The sequence below is a fragment of the Neoarius graeffei genome, chromosome 19 (assembly GCF_027579695.1).
Source record: "Neoarius graeffei isolate fNeoGra1 chromosome 19, fNeoGra1.pri, whole genome shotgun sequence".
Lineage (NCBI taxonomy): Eukaryota > Metazoa > Chordata > Actinopteri > Siluriformes > Ariidae > Neoarius > Neoarius graeffei.
The window spans coordinates 14,616,341-14,642,285 of NC_083587.1; the positions used below are offsets into that span (position 1 = coordinate 14,616,341).

Sequence of the window (25,945 nt, forward strand, 5' to 3'; positions counted from 1 at the left end):
GGTTTTATAGTTGCACGTGGTTTTCTCGGTCATTTAAGTACATCGGCTTGGACTGCCCAGACTTCTGTGATGGCTGCAGAAGTTATGTTCTGCCAATTTCTCATGGAACACAACATCCCCCCGACTGTGGCAGACCATTTTTCCCAACTAGCGGAAAAAAAAATGTTTCTCGATTCAAAGATTGCGCAGGTAAGCATTTTTTTAAAGGTGTCATTGCATCGTTTTTTCATTAATTGTGCGGTGGTCTCTAGTATGAATGAATGCCCTGTGAGCCGGTTTTGGTGAAAAAAATACTGTGGTTCTCCTGTTTCAGGCTGTTCTAGTTTGGTGGAGGAGTGGGTGGCGGGAGAACGACAGGATTTCAGCTCTTACTCATTAATATTCATGACATGTAAACGTGTTACCTCTGATTGGCTAACAGCAATCAGTAAACGTGTTACCTCTGATTGGCTAACAGCACTGTGACGCTACCTCCAGTGGGTCAGAACAAGCGGATGTGGGTGTCTTTGTAAAAACTGTTTTGATTGGCTATATGGTCTCGACATCGATGTTTTGACCAATAACAATGTAGATAACACGAATTTTGCATCACATTCAACGAGATTTAAACGAGACTAAAGATGGCGACTTACAAATAATGTGTAAACATCGTTGGAGTTAATAAAGTTTGAACAGCATGAAGGAACATACCCCAACCCCCCGAAATTAATTAAAAAAATTCTCAACGGATTTGGCATAATATAAAAAGGTCGTTTTTTACTCAGAAAAAGAGGAAATCCGCCAAAAAGCGGAAAACTCTCATCCCTGCCTAGCTTGTGACCATGTCATGCATGCTAACGTGGAGAATATGAACATGCTATTTTGTAACAAAAACCTTCGAACAAAAAGTTCATGTTTTACTTACAGCTTGTGAGCTGGTGGTCGATCGTCTTGACGGTACAGATCCAAGTATTAAAAACAACCTCAAAGCAAAACCACTACTGAAGGCACCAAAGTTTGAAAAGTCACTGTGGTTGAAATGATCAGAACACAGTACTAACGTTGCATTATACTTCACTGGTGGTGTTCCAAAGATAAATTCCAACCATTTATTCTTCAGCTCTTCTATCTTGCAACATTGCTCCGCTTAGATTTCGTTTCTGTCGGCGGCTCCAGCCCGACTTTGGACGCTTGTAACTCGGGCAGGGGAGGTCCCAGCCTCCCCAAACTTGGCAGCCAGAGACCTCTGCCCTCTCCCCAACGATCTAAAATTTATTTTTATTCAGTCCATGCTTATTTGATCCCTTTAACTTGATGCAGTGTGATAAATAAGCCTATTGCAATAGAAGTGTATAATGTGGAATAAAACAATCGGTGCTTTGGATTATATATTGGAATTTTTTTCTCATGTATAAGGGTTCATGGGTGTATGTAAGGGAAAAGTACAGATTTTGTAAGGTCATGGGCAGAGGTGGAAAAACCCGGGTGCAGAAAGTAAAAACCCTGCCACATTTTTGCTCCAGCCAATTCAATGAACCAGCTGATCCTAATTACCACATCCCCTAAGCCAGGTTGATGAGCTAATTGGTGAAATCACCTGTGTTGAGAGCACAGGCAGAAGGAAAACCTAAGCAGGACTTTTACTTTGTCAATCCAGTTTTTCCACCTCTGGTCATGGGTAACTAAAGGTTGACATGTATGAGAGAAAGACAAAGATGGAAAGTAAATGAATGAATAAAGATGCAGAAGCTCATTCAGGAGCTCTTTTCTCTTCTCAACAATTTTCTTCTCTTCTGATGTTAATGTTCTCTCTGTCTGTGGCGGGTATAATATTATACACTCATTAATATTCATTATACACACATTAAGACTTGCATACATTCGAATGCATTTTATAGCTGTACAGTGTTAATGGAAATTGACACTCTTTCTCTCTCTCTCCCTCTCTCTCTCAGCTGATTACTGGAGTGAAAGTGAGCATGAGGACAACGAAACCCCGTCTACGCCAAAGCAGGACAGTCCACCACCACCATACGACACATATCCCCGCCCCCCCTCGGTGAGTCAGACTCCACCCCGTTCCCTGACCTTGGCTATTAGCTCCTCCCCCTCAGTTTTTATCCACATAATGACTCACCTGTGTAAATTATATGTGTAGTGTCAGTGTTTGCTTTGCTCTGTGAGGTAGCTGTCCTGCAGAGAAGTGTGTGTGTGTGTGTGTGTGTGTGTGTGTGTGTGTGTGTGAGCACCTGCCCATTATAACACATTGCCAAATGGAATGAAAAGAAAAAATATCAATCATTGGTCTACAAAAGAATTTAGTAAACGAGCTATGATATCATAAATCATGATTGATATATAATTTTGTTTTTGTTCTAATGTCTTTGGCCGTAAGCCACTCCCCCCGCCCCCCGTCCTTCTCTTGTTGCTATTTTTGCAGTCAGAAATTACAGAACCTACACCGACGTGGGTGAGGTGTCTCAGTGGAAGTGACATTTAAAACCTGCCAGCGTTCTTACTTGAGATTTACAAATTGCTTCTCAAGGCCAAAACAGAATTTTCCCAATTTAAAGTCTTTTGTGGATTGGATGTTCACTCTTAATGTTTTATGTTGCATCATTTTAATATAAACAGATGACTTCATACTGATTAAATAAAGCTCACAATAAGTATTTTATGTGTAACAAATAAAAAGCAGAAATTGTGAAATCTGTAGCTCTCTTCAACCTGGATTTGTTTTAATAATGAATAATTATGATGATTGTTCCATCTCTGGAATTTCACTCCTGTTCCCATCCTGTCAGTCATTTTGTAATTTGAAATATTACACTGTCTTTTAGCTACTGAAAGAAGTAACATGTCTCTAGACTGATACCTATTGATATGTTAATAAAGATTCAGTAGCTTATATCGTGCTTTGGATTTCTTTTTTTTTTCCCCGCAGTATAAAGTCACTCCAGAAAGTGTTCACTTTTTCCTAACGAGCGGATATTTAAAAAGGACACGTCATAGAATCAACATGTACGCTGGTTTTAGATAAAGTGTTCCTAGCACTAGGAACTCTTATGGTCATGTGACCTACTAACGATCAGCTGCCATTTCTTAATTACTATTAGACATCCTCTGGTTTAATTAGCACACATAACATGTCTGGAAAACTAATCCCGTCCAAATAGTACTTCAGTAACAAAAACATCACAGCACACGTTGTGGCATTATTATCCCCCGCCACAAAGTGTGCAGGGGGATATAGGAATGGAGTCCATCCGTCTGTCCTTCTGTCCATTTCTATCTGGACAAGTTTTCCCCGAAACTACATACCGGTAAACTGCATCAATGAAACTTGGCGTGCTCATATTACTATTAATGATCTAAGTTGAGTTCGAAAATCTTTTATGATTAATTATTTTCAGAGTTATAGCCCTTGATTTTCGTTATTGGACTTTGTACAAGTGGGCTCAATCTGGGCAAGTTTTCTCCGAAACTACATAAGCTGCATCAATGAAACTGCGTGCTCATATTACTGAAAAAAGCTGGGTAGCATTTTATGAAGGTGTCATAGTACTTACGACATCATAAGTCAATATTAAAGCAATGGGCTTGTAAGGGCATAAGTGTTAAGAGGTCTTCATAAAATGCTCAGCAGGGGATAGTGATGACCATGTCTTCTTGTTGAACTTGGCCCTGATTGGATATCGCTACACGTTGAGATAATATATTCATTCTAACCCCGCCCCTTTTTAACAATGATGCAATAATAATAATAATTTATTTTTGAGAAGTCGATATCAGCTGAGTTGAATGATGGAGTAGTTCCTGATATTCATTCGTGCTGTTCATATATACGGTCTGTCTTGAGCTGGAAGCTATGTGGAATGGTAATGACAGGTTAATCTGTGTGTGTGTGTGTGTGTGTGTGTGTGTGTGTGTGTGGTCAGTATCCATTGAAAGGCCATTTAAAGGGTACAGAACACCACAGAAATGCTATTTTAGAAAGTCTACAGAGACACTGGAATTAAATCTTATGTTTCCAACTTCCTTTTGCATTCTCTCTCTCTCTCTCTCTCTCTCTCTGTCTCCTCCACACCACACACACCCACACACACTCACGTTGTGTGTCCTGAGAGAAGCAGGCGAGGAGTGACATTGTTAACCGCGAGACTTCATTCGCCGGAGGAAGATTACAGAGCGCTGCTTTAAATGGGTCCTCTGGGAAAGACACAATCTCTCTCTGTCTCATTTTCTCAATCTATCTCTGTCTCTTCCCCCTTTGAGTTAACTGTCACTCCGTTGCATGATTAGACTGCTAGACACACAAAAATGACGTCATCTGTAAGGACGATCTGACATCCCAATACTGTGTTATCAACTTTTTCACCACAGAGCTGTACAGCCGATGCTCCATACACACACATTTACCTTACAATGTGTGACGATTTCATACAGTAAGAAGGCTTTGAGATAACATTTCTGGAAGGAGTCTCCAGTGTCAGTGCTTTGCAACAGTCAGATGTAATGCTGTAAATGAGTTTTCAGACGTCTTCAGGACAGAGGAGTTTACACATCTTTTGTTTTTTTTGTAACATGATATTGAAAACTGGAACTTTCTTGCTTCACTGACTTTCCACAACATTAAATGTATCTATAAATGGATAAAAAGGAATAATTTGCAAATTGCTGTGGTATGAGAGGAATAAAATGCTGTTGGTAAATACAAAACAATTTACTAATAATGGTTTCAGAAAATGACAAGCTTCAGTGCAAATGGACGGATGATTGACCGTGTTAAATAACGATAGCTAACAAACTAGCTAATATTAACACCAAGCGTGTACAGTTTTTTTTTTTTTTTAAAGATTTTTTTGGGGCTTTTTCACCTTTATTGGATAGGACAGTGTAGAGACAGGAAATGAGCAGGAGAGAGACGGGGAGGGATCGGGAAATGACCTCGGGTCGGAATCGAACCCGGGTCCCCGGATTTATGGTATGGCGCCTTATCCACCTGAGCCACGACGCCCCCGCATGTACAGTTTTTGAGGAAATTTTACACAAGTAACTTAAAATAAATAAGTCGACTAAATATTTTTACATAAAGCCTTAATTTATGTTTCCCCTCCCACCATGTAATTCACATTTTGGTGCTCGCATAAGGAATAGTGTACATACATACATGCCTTGTATTCAGCCATCTCTCTTTTTAAATGGAAGAATTTAAGAAAAAGTGAAATAAATAAACAGGTCCAAGCCCTGCTGTGCCTCTATTCCATTTGAGTCTCTTTATATCTTGTCGCAAAATGAGACAGGTGCATGTTAATGCCTCTTAATAACAGCTGCCATGTCCTTAATATCACTCAAGAAATAATTAATCAGCTAAAATCTCTCCATCTTTCCTAACAGATGACTTGCGCAAGTCCATACCCGGGGATCAAACATGGCCGGCTGTCATCCACTGAAACCTCCCACTCCCGCTCATCTCACGAGGAGTACCGCTCTGATCCTCCGGGTGGAGGTGGCAGCAGCAGTGGTGGTGGCTCTCCAGCCCGTAAGTCAGCGAGTCAGCGGCGTTCATGGCAGGACCTGATTGAGACACCACTCACCAGCTCAGGTCTGCACTACCTGCAAACGCTGCCACTGGAGGATGCTGTGTTTGTTGAGCCGGGCAACGGGATGTCCCCCGAGCGCCGCCGCCAGTCCACACTGCCTGCCCAGCGCACGCTCCTGCAGGAGCACTACGGACCCTTCGACACGTCCAAGGGCGAGCATCTGCGGGACCCTGCGGCCGGTGGAGGGAAACCCCGCAGCTTCACACTGCCACGGGACAGCAGCCTGCATGCGTTCCTCTCGCCCTCTGCTAGCATGGCAGAGCAACGGGATCCTCCACACAGAGGTGACGGTGCATCAGACATGGTGTAGACAAACAGGCTGTGGGCTGTTATGTACAAATGGATTATAGACATGTAGGTGCTTTTCAGATACAGTAGATGGAGAGATGCATTGATAGATGCATTGAGAGAAAGATGAATGGCTCAATGATCAGACAAGACAAATAGATAAATAGATGGATAAGACAAATGAATGATGGATGGATGGATGGATGGATGGATGGATGGATGGATGGATGGATGGATAAGAGAAAAATGGATGGAAGCATGGGTAGGGCATAAAGATAGATGGAAGATAGATATGTGATTGATAGATATGTGGGTAGACGGAGGAGATCGAAAGATCAATGGATATATGGTTGGAGAAGACAAATAGATAATGGGTGGCTGGATGGATGGATACATGGTTGGAGAAGACAAATAGACAATGGGTGGATGGATGGATACATGGTTGGAGAAGACAAGTAGACAATGGGTGGATGGATGGATACATGGTTGGAGAAGACAAATAGACAATGGATGGATGGATGGATGGATGGATGGACAAATGAATGGATAAATGGTCAAACAAGACAAATAGACATAGATGGAGGAGACAAATGAGTGGATGGACAGAGTGATGGATGGACAGATGGATGGATGCAGGAATTGTTGGGTCGATGGATGGATGAGACAGACAGATGGATTAATGGCACATAGATGGACAGATGGAAGGATAGATAAATATTATTTAGATGTAGTGGATGGATGGATGGATGGATGGATGGATATGAATACTATAAATACTAGTGTACTATTGTGTTACGAATGTAAAGTACTAACACACACACACAGCCGCAGTTTACTGGAAAAAAAACAAAAACTACAGATTATTAACTTCCAGATTCGAGGCGAGTCTCAGCAAGTTACAGATTTAACAGCCGAAGCGAAAGCTCTTTGTTGTTGTGTGAACAGCGAACATTTATTATTGATGCCAGCGGATGTGACTGCTTTACAAATATCCCGGTCCAGGCAGCACCGAGCTTCTGGAGGAGATGTAAAGGTCTGGCTGAGAAGCAGGTCTGTGTTTATTAGTGTGTCTTTTATACCACTGTCCTTTACTGACATCAGGAAGGTTTATGAAAACTTGCTGCTAAATGAAACTCCTCACTCCACAGGGATGGACAAATATTAGATTTTTAGATGCATTGCGATTCTTCTCTTCAGTATAGATGCTCAAAGTGTCAGACTTATGCATATAATTTAATTTATATTAATCTTATGCCAAATTATTATGGCATGTTACAAAAAATAAAGAAAAAATCAGAGTCCTCGTCTCCAATTTACGAGTCCAAATGCAGTTAATGCATGAGTCCAAGTTCAAGTCCGAGTCATCAGTGCTCAAGTCCAAGTCAAGTCACAAGTCCTTAAAATTGGGGCACGAGTCGGACTCGAGTCCGAGTCCTGGACTCGAGTACTACAAGCCTGTTCTATGGAATGTAGTTACACTGCTGAAAAAGGAATACAAATACAGTACACATCATGGATTTCTTTTCATTAGTAACACATAGAAAACAGTACACACTGAAAAGCAAAAAAGCAGGAGTCACTGTCACTGGTCCCATAACCTGGTCTGGTCGTAGGAGCGCTGCGTTGCTGAACACATCACCAATTGAGTTGTTTCCACCAGCCGCATACTTGTTGCCTCCGCTCCAGTGGTTGACGCGGTGCTTGTTAATCCGGGCGACGACCAAGCCGGCATGATGATCGGTGATTTGTTCATCTTCATGTGGCATGTCTTGGGCAGAAACAGCCTGGCAGAGCCCATCCCTCTCCAGGCCTGACCCTTGCCAAGCTCCTCCATCAACATGGTTCGCCTTGGTCTTGAACACGTATTCGTTGAAGGTCATCTCAATCTCTTCCATCCTGGCCGGTGCCTCCAACATGGAAGTCATATGCCCAGTGATGCCATGTTAGCATCACCATGAGGCAGGTAGTACTGGGTTACATGGTACCAGTAGCAAGAAAACGCCCCTGACCTGACTTTGCCGTTTCATTGGGGTCTTTAAGTGCTCTTTGTCTGGCCCCTCCCCTGGAACCAATTTGCCTTGGGAGACCCTACCAGGGGCTAATGCCCCTGACAACACAGCTCCCAGAATCACCAGAACACCCAAACCCCTCCACCACATTAAGCTGGAGATTCTTTGGAGGATAAAAATAAATGAATGAATTAATTTTAAAAAGTCCTGCTGTTAGCTGTAAATAGTAAAATTTATTCCATGAACATTTTACTGTGTTTTAGTAATAATTCTGAACATTTTGATGAAAAACCCGAAGTGCAGCTTCGGGCTTTGTGCAGTGATTGCATTTCAGTGTAGCATGTGAGCAACACAGTGATGAAAATGAAATGTAATACACTGGGGAATTCACTGAAGAGATAAAGTGATGTGAGAAAAAACACAGTGAAGGTTTGGCGTTTTTACAGTGGTGCTTGAAAGTTTGTGAACCCTTTAGAATTTTCTATATTTCTGCATAAATATGACCTAAAACATCATCAGATTTTCACACAAGTCCTAAAAGTAGATAAAGAGAACCCAGTTAAACAAATGAGACAAAAATATTATACTTGGTCATTTATTTATTGAGGAAAATGATCCAGTATTACATATCTGTGAGTGGCAAAACTATGTGAACCTCTAGGATTCACAGTTAATTTGAAGGTGAAATTAGAGTCAGGTGTGTTCAATCAATGGGATGACAATCAGGTGTGAGTGGGCACCCTGTTTTATTTAAAAAACAGGGATCAGGGTCTGATCTTCACAACACATGTTTGTGGAAGTGCATCATGGTACGAGCAAAGGAGATTTCTGAGGACCTCAGGAAAAGCATTGTTGATGCTCATCAGGCTGGAAAAGGTTACAAAACCATCTCTAAAGAGTTTGGACTCCACCAATCCACAGTCAGATAGATTGTGTACAAATGGAGGAAATTCAAGACCATTGTTACCCTCCCCAGGAGTGGTTGACCAACAAAGATCACTCCAAGAGCAAGGCATGTAATAGTCGGCGAGGTCACAAAGGACCCCAGGGTAACCTCTAAGCAACTGAAGGCCTCTCTCACACTGGCTAATGTTAATGTTCATGAGTCCACCATCAGGAGAACACTGAACAACAATGGTGTGCATGGCAGGGTTGCAAGGAGAAAGCCACTGCTCTCCAAAAAGAACATTGCTGCTCATCTGCAGTTTGCTAAAGATCACGTGGACAAGCCAGAAGGCTATTGGAAAAATGTTTTGTGGACAGATGAGTCCAAAATAGAACTTTTTGGTTTAAATGAGAAGCATTATGTTTGGAGAAAGGAAAACACTGCATTCCAGCATAAGAACCTTATCCCATCTGTGAAAAATGGTGATGGTAGTATCATGGTTTGGGCCTGTTTTGCTGCATCCGGGCCAGGATGGCTTGCCGTCATTGATGGAACAATGAATTCTGAATTATACCAACGAATTCTAAAGGAAAATGTCAGGACATCTGTCCATGAACTGAATCTCAAGAGAAGGTGGGTCATGCAGCAAGACAACGACCCTAAGCACACAAGTCGTTCTACCAAAGAATGGTTAAAGAAGAATAAAGTTAATGTTTTGGAATGGCCAAGTCAAAGTCCTGACCTTAATCCAATCAAAATGCTGTGGAAGAACCTTAAGTGAGCAGTTCATGTGAGGAAACCCACCAACATTCCAGAGTTGAAGCTGTTCTGTACAGAGGAACGGGCTAAAATTCCTCCAAGCCGGTGTGCAGGACTGATCAACAGTTACCGGAAACATTTAGTTGCAGTTATTGCTGCACAAGGGGGTCACACCAGGTACTGAAAACAAAGGTTCACATACTTTTGCCACTCACAGATGTGTAATAATTTTACACATATCATTTTCTTCAATAAATAAATGACCAAGTATAATATTTTTGTCTCGTTTGTTTAACTGGGTTCTCTTTATTTACTTTTAGGACTTGTGTAAAAATCTGATGATGTTTTAGGTCATATTTATGCAGAAATATAGAAAATTCTAAAGGGTTCACATACTTTCAAGCACCACTGTATTCGGCACATTGCCTGCATTTCTGTCTGTATGCGTGTTTGATGGGCAGAGTGAAGGGCACTTTAGGTGTGTCTACATCATGACTGATGTATGAGGAGGGATGAATAAAACCGAAGAGTCCAACACGGACCTGCTTTCTTTCAGCTGCTTTTTTTTCTCCTCATGTGTACAGTAGGTGATATTTTTCACTTTATTTGTAATTGTAAGGATTACTGCATTGTATTGACTTTTAAAGCAGCATGTGGCTCAAGTGGGGGAAAAAAGAAAAAAATGACATGCCTCAAGATAAGATAACAAATTAATTTATAATTACATCCCTGGAGGTTTCAAGCCCTCACGTGGTCGTATGTCTGATGCCTGGAAAATAAATAAATAACACAGTCATCCTTTGCTTTTCTGAAAATGTCCTAAAAATATGACAGCATCTTAATTAAGTTTTAATGGCACTGCTCGTTATGAGAAAAAAATGTAATTAGGGCAGAGTGTTTGAGGCCGTTGATGGCCTCAGATTCAGCCTCATCAAATAAAGAGAGGATTTTTTCCCCCAAAAGTAGGCTTGTGTTTGTTCCAGGTTTTTGAAGTTGTTACTAAAACCAGTCATGTGGTAGATATGGATTTTTTTTTTGTTCCTTTTCCACACTCTCTATTTCTCTGGCTTGTGGAACTGAAAGAGCTTTGTGAGCTTTCTTGCTATTTCCTGCTGCGCTGAGACATGCACATGGAGACACATCATGGTCACGCAGGAAGAGCAGGACATCTTTCACCTGAATCTCAATCACAACCATGCTGATGCTCACTACAACAGCATTCATGCTCATGTGATATTACTGAAACATGAAACGCTTCAAGAATAACATTAAGAGCTGCATATAGATCAGTAAGAGAAGACGAAATGCAATAAAACACCAGAAAAAAACTTCTAAAATGAAAAATGACAAACGTAAGGATTAATACTGTACGTGCGAACTAATGATTTGGTGGAATTGCGTAAGGTTTCGCTTGAAAAAAAGTTTTCAGGAAAGCAGTGGATTCAGGGCATGATCATATTCTGTCTCCTCCACACAAAGCAAAATAAAATTAAACTGCAAAAAGAAATTACAAAGTGCAACATAAGAACCTTGATAGCAGCTGTGAGAAACACATGAAACATGCAGAACACACGAAAAAAACACCAACCGGGTTCATGCTGTGAGGTTGACATTTTCAAAAATGTACATTTCTTACCGTTCCAGAACACAAAAATAGTAAAAACAGAATTTTATATGTTCTCCACTGTGGCAGTTCGTGTAAAGGGGTGGAGCACAGAAGGACGGCAGGACAGAACTGAGCATACAAAACTCTCTTTATTCAGCTTTTCAGCTGTAAATACGCACACACAGACACACGCACACACATTAGCTGTCTGGTTATCGAGAGAGTCCCTCTGTTCTCACTCTCTCTCCTTAAGAAGGGCGCGGTCCCTGGGAAGACACACAAACATCAATTAACAACAGGTGAAATGATTCTGCCACTTAACTTCCCCGACTCCGCCCTCCTGTCACAGACCGATGCTAGACCACGCCCCCGCTGCCACATACCCCCACCGCCCGACTCAGGCCGGGCAGCCGTCCGGCCCGCAGCCGACTCCCCCCCCCCCCCCCCTTGACGGGAGAGGAAGTCCGCCACGACCATCTGCGCCCCCGGCCTGTGGATCACCTTGAAGTTAAAGGGTTGGAGTGCCAGATACCAACGGGTGATCCGCGCATTGGCATCCTTCATGCGGTGGAGCCACTGGAGGGGCGCGTGGTCCGAACAGAGGGTGAAAGGGCGTCCCAGCAGGTAGTACCGGAGAGCGAGGACCGCCCACTTGATTGCCAGGCACTCCTTTTCGATGGTACTGTAGCGCCCCTCACGCACCGACAGCTTGCGGCTAATGTACAAGACAGGGCGATCCTCCCCCTCCACCTGCTGGGACAAAACGGCCCCCAGCCCTCTGTCCGACGCATCCGTCTGCAACATAAAAGGGAGAGAAAAGTCAGGGGAGTGTAAAAGTGGCCCCCCACACAGTGCAGCCTTAACCTTAGAAAAAGCCCGCTGGCATTGCTCCGTCCACTGGACCGGATCTGGTGCCCCCTTTTTAGTCAGATCAGTCAGCGGGCTGGTGACGTCCGAATAATTAGGTATAAACCTACGATAATAGCCAGCCAGCCCCAGGAACTGTCTCACCCCCTTTTTGGTCTTGGGCCTCGGGCAGGCCGCAATTGCTGCAGTCTTGTTAATTTGGGGACGCACCTGCCCGTTGCCCAAGTGGAAGCCCAGATACCGTACTTCCACCCGCCCAATCGCACACTTCTTCGGGTTGGCCGTGAGACCCGCCCGCCTCAGCGACCTAAGGACGGCCCTCAGGTGTTGTAGGTGCCGCGGCCAGTCATTACTATAAATAATGATATCATCCAAGTACGCGGCCGCATAGGTGGCGTGGGGGCGGAGGACCCTGTCCATCAGCCGCTGAAACGTAGCAGGCGCCCCAAACAGCCCAAAAGGAAGTGTGACGAATTGGTGTAAGCCGAACGGTGTGGAAAAGGCCGTTTTTTCACGGGATAATGGAGTCAAGGGGATCTGCCAATAACCCTTTGTTAAATCCAGTGTCGAGTAAAAACGAGCCGTGCCTAGCCGATCGAGCAACTCATCAATACGAGGCATTGGGTACGCATCGAATTTAGACACCGCGTTGACTTTTCTATAGTCCACACAGAACCGGACCGACCCGTCGGCCTTGGGTACCAAGACCACCGGGCTGCTCCAGTCACTGTGGGACTCCTCGACGATGCCCATTTCGAGCATGGCCTCGAGTTCTTCCCGAACCACCTTTTTCTTGTGTTCGGGTAACCTGTAAGGGCGGCTACGCACTACCACCCCCGGGGGCGTCTCAATGTGGTGCTCTATGAGGTTAGTGCGGCCGGGCAGGGGTGAGAACACGTCCGAAAACTCGGTCTGCAACTGGGCAACCTCCGCGAGTTGGGTCGGGGAGAGGTGGTCTCCACAGGGGACCGGAGAGGGACGTGATGCTAATGTTCCTTTTTGAACCTCCGGCCCCAGCTCCGCCTTCTCTGGAACCACCGACACCAACGCCACGGGGACCTCCTCGTTCCAGAGTTTGAGTAGGTTGAGGTGGTAAATCTGTAGCGCCCCACCCCTGTCCGTTCGTTTCACCTCATAGTCGACGTCCCCGACTCGCCGTGTGACCTCAAAGGGTCCTTGCCACTTGGCGACTAATTTAGAGCTCGATGTGGGCAACAGTACGAGTACTTTCTCTCCCGGTGCAAACTCTCTAAGGCGCGTACCCTTGTCGTACAGGCGGGTTTGCCGTTCTTGGGCCTGCCGCAAATTCTCCTGGGTTAGTTGTGTGAGTGTGTGGAGTTTTGCGCGCAGGTCAATAACGTATTGAATTTCATTTTTGCTTGGTGAAAGTCCCTCCTCCCAATTTTCTCGCAGCACATCTAAAATGCCGCGCGGCTTACGCCCATATAATAATTCAAACGGGGAGAACCCCGTGGAGGCTTGGGGGACTTCTCGCACTGCAAAGAGCAAGGGTTCGAGCCATTTATCCCAGTTACGCGCGTCCTCACTTACAAATTTCTTAATTATGTTTTTAAGGGTGCGATTAAACCGTTCCACTAAGCCGTCCGTTTGTGGGTGATAAACGCTGGTGCGGATCGGCTTAATACCTAATAACCCATACAGTTCCTTCAGTGTTCGTGACATAAACGAGGTGCCTTGATCAGTCAGAATCTCCTTCGGGATTCCAACTCGGGAGATGACGCGGAAGAGCGCCTCCGCAATACTGCGTGCTGAGATATTGCGAAGAGGCACTGCTTCCGGGTATCGCGTTGCATAGTCCACCAGAACCAATATAAAGCGGTACCCTCGTGTTGACCGATCTAATGGCCCGACGAGATCCATGCCAATTCTTTCGAACGGGGTCTCGATTAACGGTAGAGGGCGCAAAGGCGCTTTTGGAATGGCCGCTGGGTTTACTAACTGGCATTCGCGGCATGCCGTACACCACCTACGGACATCGCCGCGAATCCCCGGCCAATAGAATCGGGCCATTATTCGGGCTAGTGTTTTATCCTGCCCTAAGTGTCCAGCCATGGGATTAAAGTGAGCCGCCTGGAATACCAATTCCCGGCGGCTCTTCGGAATTAACAGCTGCGTGACTCGCTCTTTAGTTTGAGTGTCCTGCGTCACTCGGTATAATCTATCCTTCATAATCGCGAAGTAGGGGAAGGACGGGGTGGCGTTCGGCTGGAGCGTTTGACCATCGATTACTCTCACTTGGTCAAAAGCATGCCGCAGAGTCTCGTCTCGCGATTGCTCTAACGGGAAATCCGCGAGGGATTCCCCAATAGAGAGAGGAGGAGCCGGCGGCTCCTCACTCTGGCGCGGAGATGACGTAGACGGCTCTGTGACAGCTGCTCCCGCCAAAGCGACACTGGGACCTCCCCCTGTCAAATGGCAGGACCCACTCTTGACCAAGTGCGTCATTAAACCCCGAAATCCCGGCCAATCAGTCCCCAAAATTAAAGAGTGGGTAAGGCGAGGATTAACCGCCGCCTTCACTATAAATTTTTCCCCTCTGAAAATAATGTGGACCGACACTAAAGGGTAGTTGTGAACATCCCCGTGCACACATAACACCTTCACCAATTGTGCTCCCCCCAATGCCTCGTCTTGCACCAGGTTTTGGTGGATTGAGGTCTGATTACAGCCAGAATCCACCAACGCCTGATATGTATCCCCTTGGATACTCACCGGTATGCGATACGCTCCGGCCCGATCGAGGGCGGCTCCTGGCGCGTTGGGGATCCGAACCACCGCGCCCACCTCCATTATCGAGCACTGCTGTTGGAGGTGGCCCGGTTCCCCGCAGCGCCAGCAAACCGGCCCAGGCTTCCTCTCTGCACTAGTGCTCTGGGGCTCACTCACCTGAGGGGGGGGAGAGACAGACACAGAAGGGAGACACGGAAGGGCACCGCGGGTGCGGCGGGCCGGCTGAGGTGGCGCCGGCCCCCGTCTCCGCGGTGGGGGAATGGGGCGAGGAGAAGACACAGGAGGGAGAGAGAGAGAGAGAGGAGAGAAGAGAAGAGGTCGTCTGCTGTCCTGCCGTCGGGACAGCCGCCAGATGATCCTCCGCCAGCTCGATTGCCTGATCCAGCGAAGGTGGAGGACTCCATGGGGCTGTGGTCTTCTGTGCTCATACCCGGGTCATGGCACCACTGTGGCAGTTCGTGTAAAGGGGTGGAGCACAGAAGGACGGCAGGACAGAACTGAGCATACAAAACTCTCTTTATTCAGCTTTTCAGCTGTAAATACGCACACACAGACACACGCACACACATTAGCTGTCTGGTTATCGAGAGAGTCCCTCTGTTCTCACTCTCTCTCCTTAAGAAGGGCGCGGTCCCTGGGAAGACACACAAACATCAATTAACAACAGGTGAAATGATTCTGCCACTTAACTTCCCCGACTCCGCCCTCCTGTCACAGACCGATGCTAGACCACGCCCCCGCTGCCACATCCACCTTTTCAAAAAAAGCTTCACCAAAAATTGTATTTTCATGAAAATCTATGATAAACTATGTATAGTTGTATATGTGTGGGCAGGGCCTGAGATACACTGAGAGAGTGTGTAGAATTTTCCACACAAGAGGAATTAATATTTGCTGATTGACATTGCCGTTATAATCATCTTGTGTTTCACTAATCCCCCGTCATGATGCTTGTTTCTGCTCCCTTTGTCAGCGCTGTTTTCCCGCAGTGCACTATATATAAACACAGCACAGGGTCTTGATGAATAACCCTTTATTCCCCTCATCTCTCTCTCTTTCTCTTGTTCTGTTTTTCTCTCTCTCTCTTGTGCAGTGGAGGCGGAGGGATGTTAGTCATCCTCGATCTCCAGCCTGTTCCACCACCTGCTGAAGTGTTCTTATCATTTGTGACACACCATGCTCCAGTCGCCAGAGAGCGTAGCCATAAAATATATGCACGCCTGAGCTTAAAGTATTGTTTTTATACAGTAAGGCCAATTTGCACTTCTGCGTCAAATCTACACCCTACCCTACACTGTACCCTCCACTGCACCCTCCACTGTACCCTCCAACATACCCTACACCATACCCTCCACTATACTCTACATCATACCCTCCACCATACCCTTGACTCTACCCTCCACCATACCCTTCACCATGCCCTCCACTATACCATACACCGTACCCTACACTGTAACCTCCACCGTACCCTCAACTGTACCCTCCACCATACCTTACACCATACCCTCCATTATACCCTACATCAGATCCTCAACTGTACCTTCCACCATACCCTACACCAGGGTTTCCCAAAGTGTGGTGCGCGCACCCCCGGGGGTCCGCGAGCTGCCACAAGGGGGTGCACAAGATAAAAAATGTAATGGCAATTTTTAACTCTTCTTCTACGCCGTAACGGTTCTGCAGTAGTTTGTGGATTCATTCATTCATTCATTCATTCGCGATGCTCAACTGGTTGAAATCGGCAAAACTAAATGCACCACCACAAATCAGGGATGAAGGAGGAGAAACCCCAACAGATAGGGAGGAATTTCCGTCTGACCCACCCACCGTCTGTCTGTCTGTCTGTCTGTCTCTCTCTCTCTCTCTCTCTCGCTGCAGACTGAGCCGCCAGCGCTGCACTTCACAATCAGATGGATCCTCTTCTTTATCTGTTCCTGATATGCTCCTACCCTAGCATATCATATATTGTTGTATCTCTTTAAAATGCATATGTTCATAATTATCATTGCTATTTTTACTGTTATTATATGTTAACTTTTTTGCAAATTAAATTCATTCTCAATTCATTTTCATAACCTTGTAATGACAGGGTTGTGTTGCTAGTGTTTTAAACACGGATGAAAATCATATATTTTCCCCATATCTGGCTGGTAGACTACATGCCTCGATGTGATCTCCCTTTATAATGAATTTGCGCATTTACCGTGTTGCAACGTTTTAAAACTGTTACATTTCAATCAAATTCTATCTAATTCAAATACGAGAGCGCATAATATGTTAATGTGATTCGATGTTCTCATTCGAGCACGACGTGCTGCCTTTGTAAGAAAGCTTTGGTGTTTTTTTTTTTCACTTTTGTGGTTTCCTGCAGGTGTGGCAAACGATGTTTGTTATCATTTTAGCACGATTAAAGATGCTGCCTTTATAAGGTTTCTTATCTTTAAAGATGCTGCCTATATAGGGTTTCTCCTCCCTATCTGTTGGAGTTTCATTTTACACTTCCTCTTCCTGTTTACGCACTTCCTGTTTCCTGAGTTGTTCGCGCCGAGTCCTTTTTCCCGCGAGTGCCGGCGTTAATTACTAATCCTTTTTTAACTTTTTTTCTATAAATAAATTTCCAGTATCGTCTTCATTTTTATTATACTGTCGCTTTCATTTTTGTACTTTTCACTTTCGCTTTCCTTTTTCCGGTTTTTTTTTCCGGTTTTTTCTCTTTCTTTTTTCGGAAGAACGCCGAGACCGGAAGCTTTCTTTTTCTCTCCTCCTGTGTAAAGTCCACAAGCGGAGGCCATCTGATCTGCTTTAATATCAACAGATCTTCATTTAAGGTACGTGAATCTTTTCATCATGGCACACCTTCAGCCTGTTCAGTGTGCTGAGTGCAGGATGTTTAGTCATTCTTCCTCCGTCACTAGCGATAGCTCTATTAGCTTTACTTGTGATAAGTGCAGATTAGTTAGCTCTCTGACGGAGAAGATTACAGTGCTAGAAGCGCGTGTCCAGGCTTTAGAGCAGGTTAGTGAGCGTGAGAACAGTGTAGTTTCTGTTAGGGAAAGTCTGGACGCCCTAGGTGGAGTTAGCAATCCCCCAACTCCGGCATTAGAGCCCTTACAGCGGGGCGAATGGGTGACGGCTCGGCGGCATAAGCGTAGAGCCAAAGCTACCGCTGAGGCTCGCCCACGGGAGCACCACTCCTCTCCGCGTCACGTGTCGAACAGGTTTGCTCTCCTTAGTGATGCACCCACTGAGAAACCTGAAAGAGCTCTGGTTATAGGGGACTCTATCATACGGCACGTGAAATTAGCTCAGCCTTTAGGGGCACCAGCAGCTTTAGTCAGGTGTATACCGGGAGCCAGGGCGCCGGACATAGCAGGTAATCTTAGGGTCCTAGGCAAGCACAGGTTCTCAAAGATAGTTATCCATGCAGGAGCTAATGATATACGCCTTCGTCAGTCTGAGGTTACTAAGAGTAACTTTGTAGAGGTGTTTAAATTAGCGAAGGCGATGTCCGATGCTGTAGTATGCTCTGGCCCCATCCCAATGCGGCGTGGCGATGTAGCTTACAGCAGGTTATGGTCGCTGAACTGCTGGCTGTCCAGGTGGTGCTCTGAAAACAGTGTGGGCTTTATAGATAATTGGGCTAATTTTGAGGGCACTGCTGGCCTGTTAGGGCGGGACGGTATCCATCCCACTCGGGAAGGTGCTGCTCTCATTTCCTGCAGCATAGGTCATAGTCTCAGAACAGGCCTAGTTAATTTCTGACAATCCAGAGCCAAGGCCAGGGAGCAGACGAACAGGCTAAACCGACTGTCTGCTAGCTGCACAGAGTCGTCACTCAGGGTCCACTACATCGAGACTGTGTCTGTTCCCCGAGCTCAACAAAAAGGTAGAAATTTTCAGAGAGTTTGTTCCAGTAACCTAATCAATATAAAATTAGATCAGACTGACTGTACTGCTGCTGCCAGCACCTTTGATCTAAAGGTGGGGCTATTAAATATTAGATCTCTTACATCTAAAGCGCTAATGGTTAATGAACTCATTACTGATCAGGAGTTTAATGTACTGTGTTTAACAGAAACATGGATTAAGCCAAATGAATATATAGCATTAAATGAAGCGAGTCCTCCTGGATACAGTTATATACACCAGCCTCGTCTAACTGGCAGAGGAGGAGGCGTCGCGGTTATTTATAACGATTATCTAGGTGTAACACACAAACCTGGTTATAAATTTAATACATTTGAAGTTCTTCATACTCATATAATGTATGTAGCCTCGAAAAATAAGTCTACCCAGTTAATTCCATTGCTTATTATTTACAGGCCCCCGGGGCCATATTCTGAGTTTCTTTCTGAATTTGCAGATTTTATCTCAGATTTGGTTATTTCCTTAGACAAAGCTTTAGTTGTCGGAGATTTTAATATTCACTTCGATAACCGGGCGGCACGGTGGTGTAGTGGTTAGCGCTGTCGCCTCACAGCAAGAAGGTCCTGGGTTCGAGCCCCGGGGCCGGCGAGGGCCTTTCTGTGTGGAGTTTGCATGTTCTCCCCGTGTCCGCGTGGGTTTCCTCCGGGTGCTCCGGTTTCCCCCACAGTCCAAAGACATGCAGGTTAGGTTAACTGGTGACTCTAAATTGACCGTAGGTGTGAATGTGAGTGCGAATGGTTGTCTGTGTCTATGTGTCAGCCCTGTGATGACCTGGCGACTTGTCCAGGGTGTACCCCGCCTTTCGCCCATAGTCAGCTGGGATAGGCTCCAGCTTGCCTGCGACCCTGTAGAAGGATAAAGCGGCTAGAGATAATGAGATGAGATGAGACTTCGATAACCCAGAAGACCCTTTAAAAACAGCGTTTGTGTCCATCTTAGATTCAGTCGGGATTAAGCAGAATGTCATAGGACCGACCCATAATGGTGGTCACACCCTTGATCTAATACTAACATTCAGATTAAACGTAGACAATATAGTCATACTTCCACAGTCTGAAGTTATCTCAGATCATTGTCTCATCTCATTCAAAATATGTCTGAGTAATAATATATGCACCTCACCACGCTACTGTATTAAACGTACTTTCACGTCAACTACTGCACAGAGCTTTATAAATGATCTCCCAGAGCTGTCAACTTTGATTGGGTCACTGTCAGCCCCTGCAGAACTCGATCAGGCAACTGAATGCTTAGAGTCAACATTCCGCCATACTTTAGATAATGTAGCTCCTCTAAAAAGGAAAATGGTCAGAGACAAAAAATTAGCACCCTGGTATAATGATGACACTCGCACATTAAAACAGACCACTCGAAAATTGGAACGTAAATGGCGTCAAACAAAATTGGTAGTGTTCAAATTGGCGTGGAAGGAGAGCTTCCTGAAGTACAGAAAAGCTCTTAGTGCTGCGAGATCAACATATCTCTCCTCCCTAATAGAAGATAACAAAAATAATCCTAGATTCCTATTTAATACTGTAGCAAAATTAACCAGGAATAAGTCCACTATCAACACATGCACACCTGCAGTATGTAGTAGCAACGACTTCATGAATTTTTTTAATGACAAAATTGAGAATATCCGACAAAAAATTCAAACTACTAATTTAAGGTTAGACAATGAAAGTGACCTTGTAGTTAACAATATAACTGTATCAGATCATCAGTTAGAATGTTTTACTCCCCTAAAAGAAACTGAATTACTTTCATTAATCTCTACATCAAAAGCCTCAACTTGTGTACTAGATCCCTTACCGACACATCTATTCAAACAGATAATGCCTGGAGTAATTGAACCGCTTCTAAAAATAATAAATTCTTCTCTTATGATTGGCTATGTACCCAAATCCTTTAAACTAGCAGTTATCAAACCCCTGATTAAAAAAACCTGACCTTGATCCCTGTCAGCTGTCCAATTATCGGCCAATATCAAACCTCCCCTTTATCTCCAAGATCCTTGAAAAAGCTGTGGCACAGCAGTTATGCTCATATTTACATAGGAATAACATCCATGAAATGTATCAGTCAGGATTTAGACCTCATCATAGCACAGAGACAGCACTGGTTAAAGTAGTAAACGACCTACTGTTGGCGTCTGATCAGGGCTGTGTCTCGCTACTTGTGTTGCTTGACCTTAGTGCAGCATTTGATACCATTGATCATTCCATTCTTCTGGATAGACTAGAAAATGTTGTGGGAGTTAAGGGAATGGCCCTCTCCTGGCTCAGGTCTTATCTAACTGATCGTTATCAGTATGTTGATATAAATGGTGATATTTCTAGACGTACCGAGGTAAAGTTTGGTGTTCCACAAGGTTCTGTCTTGGGTCCACTGCTTTTTTCTCTATATATGTTACCTCTGGGCGATATTATTCGTAAACATTGTATTAGTTTCCACTGTTATGCTGATGACACACAGTTGTATGTCTCTGCAAAACCTGATGAGACACACCAGCTTAATAAAATTGAGGAATGTGTTAAGGACATTAGACACTGGATGCTTATAAATTTCCTTCTGCTTAACTCTGACAAGACTGAAGTACTTGTGCTAGGACCACATACAGCTAGAAGTAAGTTTTCTGATTACACAGTAACTCTGGATGGCCTTTCTGTTTCTTCATGTGCAGCAGTAAAAGACCTCGGAGTGATTATTGACCCCAGTCTTTCATTCGAAACTCACATTGATAACATCACCCGGATAGCTTTCTTTCATCTCAGAAATATTGCAAAGATAAGAAATTTAATGTCATTGCATGATGCAGAAAAACTAGTCCATGCTTTCGTTACCTCCAGGTTGGATTATTGTAATGCCTTACTGTCTGGATGTTCCAATAAGTGCATAAACAAGCTCCAGTTAGTTCAAAATGCCGCAGCAAGAGTCCTTACTAGAACTAGAAAATATGACCACATCACGCCTGTCTTATCCACACTGCATTGGCTCCCAATCAAATTTCGTATTGATTATAAAATACTACTATTGACCTTTAAAGCACTAAATGGTCTCGCACCACAGTACCTGAGTGAACTTCTGCTCCTCTATGACCCGCCACGCCTACTTAGATCAAAAGGTGCAGGCTATCTGCTGGTACCTCGTATAGTGAAGGCTACATCAGGGGGCAGAGCCTTTTCTTACAAAGCCCCACTGTTATGGAACAGCCTTCCAAGTAATGTTCGGGAATCAGACACAGTCTCAGCATTTAAGTCTAGGCTGAAAACATATCTGTTTAGTCAAGCCTTTTGTTAATGGTGTTTATGAGGTAAAGGAGTAGGTCTGGAGGGTCCTCAGACATAGAGTGTTTTGGTAAACTGGGATGTATGGATGCTGTCAGTCCCCACTCGCTTGCTCACTCGAGTTTGTTGACGGTGCAGTGGCTGGCTGCTTTATGTCCCGGGGCTCCCTCATGCCTGTGTTACCTTCTGGCTCTCTCCTTTTAGTTATGCTGTCATAGTTAGTTGCCGGAGTCCCTGCTTGTACTTGGTGCAATATGTATACTGTTCCTACTTATTCAGGTGACATTGGGCATACCTAACCACCTGTGTTTTCTTTCTCCCCCCCCCCCCCCCACACTCCAAATCTGTCCCTCTGAGTTACATGGAGTCAACAGGAAATCTTTTGGTGGAGACGGTGGGGACCTCGACTGGCTATCGTAGCCTGCAGGGAATCGGCCGTCAGACATTCTGTCGCATGTCCCAGACCCGGTGAAATGTAACTGAATTGTCTTGGCCAGGCCTAAGGGTCCCATCTGCATCTCATCATTGCTGAGGAGTGTGCTCCCATCACCCAATCTAGCATCCAGCCAGAGCAGGTCATGATATATTCTTTTACCATATTAACATGCCATTGTGTGTCATGCCTGATGTAAAGACTCTTGTCTCTGCGAGCCTACCACACAGATTTAATACTTGTCATTTTTAGGGCATACCTAACAACATGTTTTCTTTCTCTCTCTCTCTTCCCCCCCCCCCCCAATCTGTCCCTCTGAGTTACATGTTGATCCTGGGATTGAGATGCTGGCCTCTTCTGCCCCTCGGACCTGCTTGATCCATCCTGGTGCCCTGTGTCTGGTCGGAGTTTTATCGCCCCACTCCTGTGAAGGACGGCCCCATGAGGACAGTTGAGGGTTATACCTGTTAAAACTGTTAATATTATAGTCAGGCTGTCTGTTGTTGCCCAAATGAGGATGGGTTCCCTTTTGAGTCTGGTTCCTCTCGAGGTTTCTTCCTCATGTCGTCTGAGGGAGTTTTTCCTTGCCACCGTCGCCACAGGCTTGCTCATTGGGGATAGATTAGGGATAAAATTAGCTCATGTTTTAAGTCGTTCAAATTCTGTAAAGCTGCTTTGCGACAATGTTTATTGTTAAAAGCGCTGTACAAATAAACTTGATTGATTGATTGATAAGAAAGCATGTGTTTTTTGAAACTGGGGAACTGGGGGTGCGTCAACCTGGTTGGAGTATAGAAGGGGGTGCGCGGCCAAAAAAGTTTGGGAACCGCTGCCCTACACCATACCCTCAACTGTACTCTCCACCATACCCTCTACACCGTACCCTCCAATATACCCTACATCATACCTTGTACTGTACCCTCCACTGTACCCAACATCATCCCCAACACTGTACCTTTGACTGTACACTCCACTATACCCAACATCGTACCCTACACTGTACAATCCACTGTACCCTCCACTGTAACCTCAACTGTACCTTCCACTGTACCCTCCACTGTACCCTCTACTATACCCTACACCATAAACTCGACTATACCATCCACTCTACCCTCCACTGTACCCTCTACCGTAACCTTGACTGTACCTTCCACTGTACTCTCCACTGTACCCTCCACTATACCCTACACCATACCCTCTACTATACACCATACCTTCCACCATGACCTCCACTATACTCTATGCCATACCCTCAACTGTACCCTCCACTATACCTTCCACCGTACCCTCCACTAAAACCTGCACCATAAGCTTGACTGTACCACACACTGTACCCTCCACTATACCCTACACCATACCCTCGACTGTATGTTCCACTATAGCCTACACCGTAAACTCCACTGTACCCTCCACTATACTCTACACCATACCCTCCACTGTACCCTCCACTATATCCTCGACTGTACCCTCCATTGTACTCTACACCATACCCTCAACTGTACCCTCCACCATACCTTACACCATACCTTCCACTATACCCTCCACTATACCCTACACTGTACCCTACACCATTAACTCCACTGTACCTAACACTATACCCTACACTGTACCCTACACCATAAACTCCACTGTACCTAACACTATACCCTACATTGTACTCTACACTGTACCCTCCATTGTACGCTATACCATACCCTCCACCATACCCTACACCATACCCTCCACTGTACCCTCCACTATACCCTCCACCATACCCTCAACTATAATCTACACTGTACCCTCAACTGTACCTTCCACTATACCCTCCACCGTAACCTCCACTATACCCTACACCATACCCTACACCGTAAACTCCACTGTACCTTCCACTATACCCTCCACTGTACCCTCCACTATACCCTACACCATCCCATCAACTATACACTGTACCCTCAACTGTACCCTCTGCTATACCCTCCACCATAACCTCAACTATACCCTACACTGTACCCTACACCGTAAACTCCACTACACCCTTCACTGTACCCTCCACTGTACCTTCCACCATACCCTACAGTACACTGTACCCTCCACTGTAACCTCCACTGTACAATTCCTATAGAAAGTCAGGAAGTTCTCCTTAACTCCAAATTCAGTACAATGTCCTATTATCATTGGTGGTTGAAGTAAGCCACATAAAAGGAGGAAAAAGGATTTTACAGAAAGAAATTTTCAAAATACTGACAATTTTTTAATTTATTTTGCTGTTTTTCACTGAAAAATGGTATAAGAAAAGTGCATGGTGTGTTTTTTTTGAGTCAATAATAAACAACATCACGTAAATAGCAAATTTGCCAATCCGAGTCTCTGAAGTAAGTTAGCATTGTGCAGCTACACTGCATTCTGAATATCTGAGTTCGGTTTTGAATAGTGAGTGAGTAAGAAAAGGAGTTTTGTTGATAAGAGCTATGAGCAAAACCTTATTGTTCTAATTGCTGTTTTACCTGCGCTAACAATAACTTAGCACACGTCCATAAATATGTTCTCACGGGAATAAAGAAAACCATCGTTAGCATCAGATTCACGAAACACATCACAAATATTTTAAGATATGTCAAGGTGTAATTTTCCTTTAAGCACTGACAATCTGACATTTCTCTGTAGATGTGACCGGCTCCGCCCCAAATTGCATAAATAATCATGATGTAATTCATGGTGAGGAAATGCTGCCCTCATGTGGTCATATGTGGAAATGTCCAAACACGAGAACCGATACTTGATGTCTTGAAGCGTTTTTTCATTTCATCTCATCTCATCACGTTCCTATGGTGTTCTCAGGGAGTGTTGTCTTGATTACACACACACACACACTTTCTCTGTGTTTTTTCCCCCACATATCCAGACACACACCCTCAGCTTCTCCAGGCGTGTCACAGTGATGGATGAGGCACCTGAAAGAAACGATCACAGCTTCAGCTTGGCTACAAGAGTGTAGGAGGGACATGTAGTCGGCTTTTTTTTTTTTTTTTGCTAAACACTAAATGATGAGTGTGTTAGTCAGCGTCAGGTCAGTGTGCTTGCTGAGGCTACTGTGTGTGTGTGTGTGTGTGTGTGTGTGTGTGTGTGTGTGTGTGTGTGTGTGAGATGCGTGGGTGGACAGAGCCATGATGCAGGACACAAAGAGAGATGAGTGTTTACAGCAGACCGTGCAGCTCAGGAGTAATTAATAATCATGAGCTGCTCGCTGTGAGGAGACGGTTCTCTCAACTCGGATTTATTTCCTACTCTTACAGCCTTTAATTTGTCCTGAATGAAGAATGAACGAAGGAGCTCTTTATAAATAACAGCTGAGACACCCACACACTGTTTAATTACAAAAATGTTACATTTTTGAAATTGCTAACACTTGGAATTGATGTTGGAATGCATTTATTTGTTTGTTTGATGCTCTGATGGGTTGCAGTTCTCATAAATGTTAAAGAGGACACAATTCATGTCAAAAACAATCAAAACTGACCTCCATCCATTAGCCTCTTATCCTGTACTACAGGGTCGCAGGCAAGCTGGAGTC

General features: G+C 44.7%; 1 protein-coding gene across 1 annotated transcript in view; it reads left to right on the forward strand.

Moving 5' to 3' along the window:
• The window catches only part of cnksr2a (connector enhancer of kinase suppressor of Ras 2a), a 172,868-nt gene that overhangs the window by 144,348 nt on the left and 2,575 nt on the right, over positions 1-25,945 (forward strand). Inside the window, exons 18-19 of the mRNA XM_060900564.1 lie at positions 1,935-2,038; positions 5,377-5,866. Coding sequence (XP_060756547.1) covers positions 1,935-2,038; positions 5,377-5,866 — 594 coding nt within the window. The remainder of the gene's footprint in view (positions 1-1,934; positions 2,039-5,376; positions 5,867-25,945) is intronic.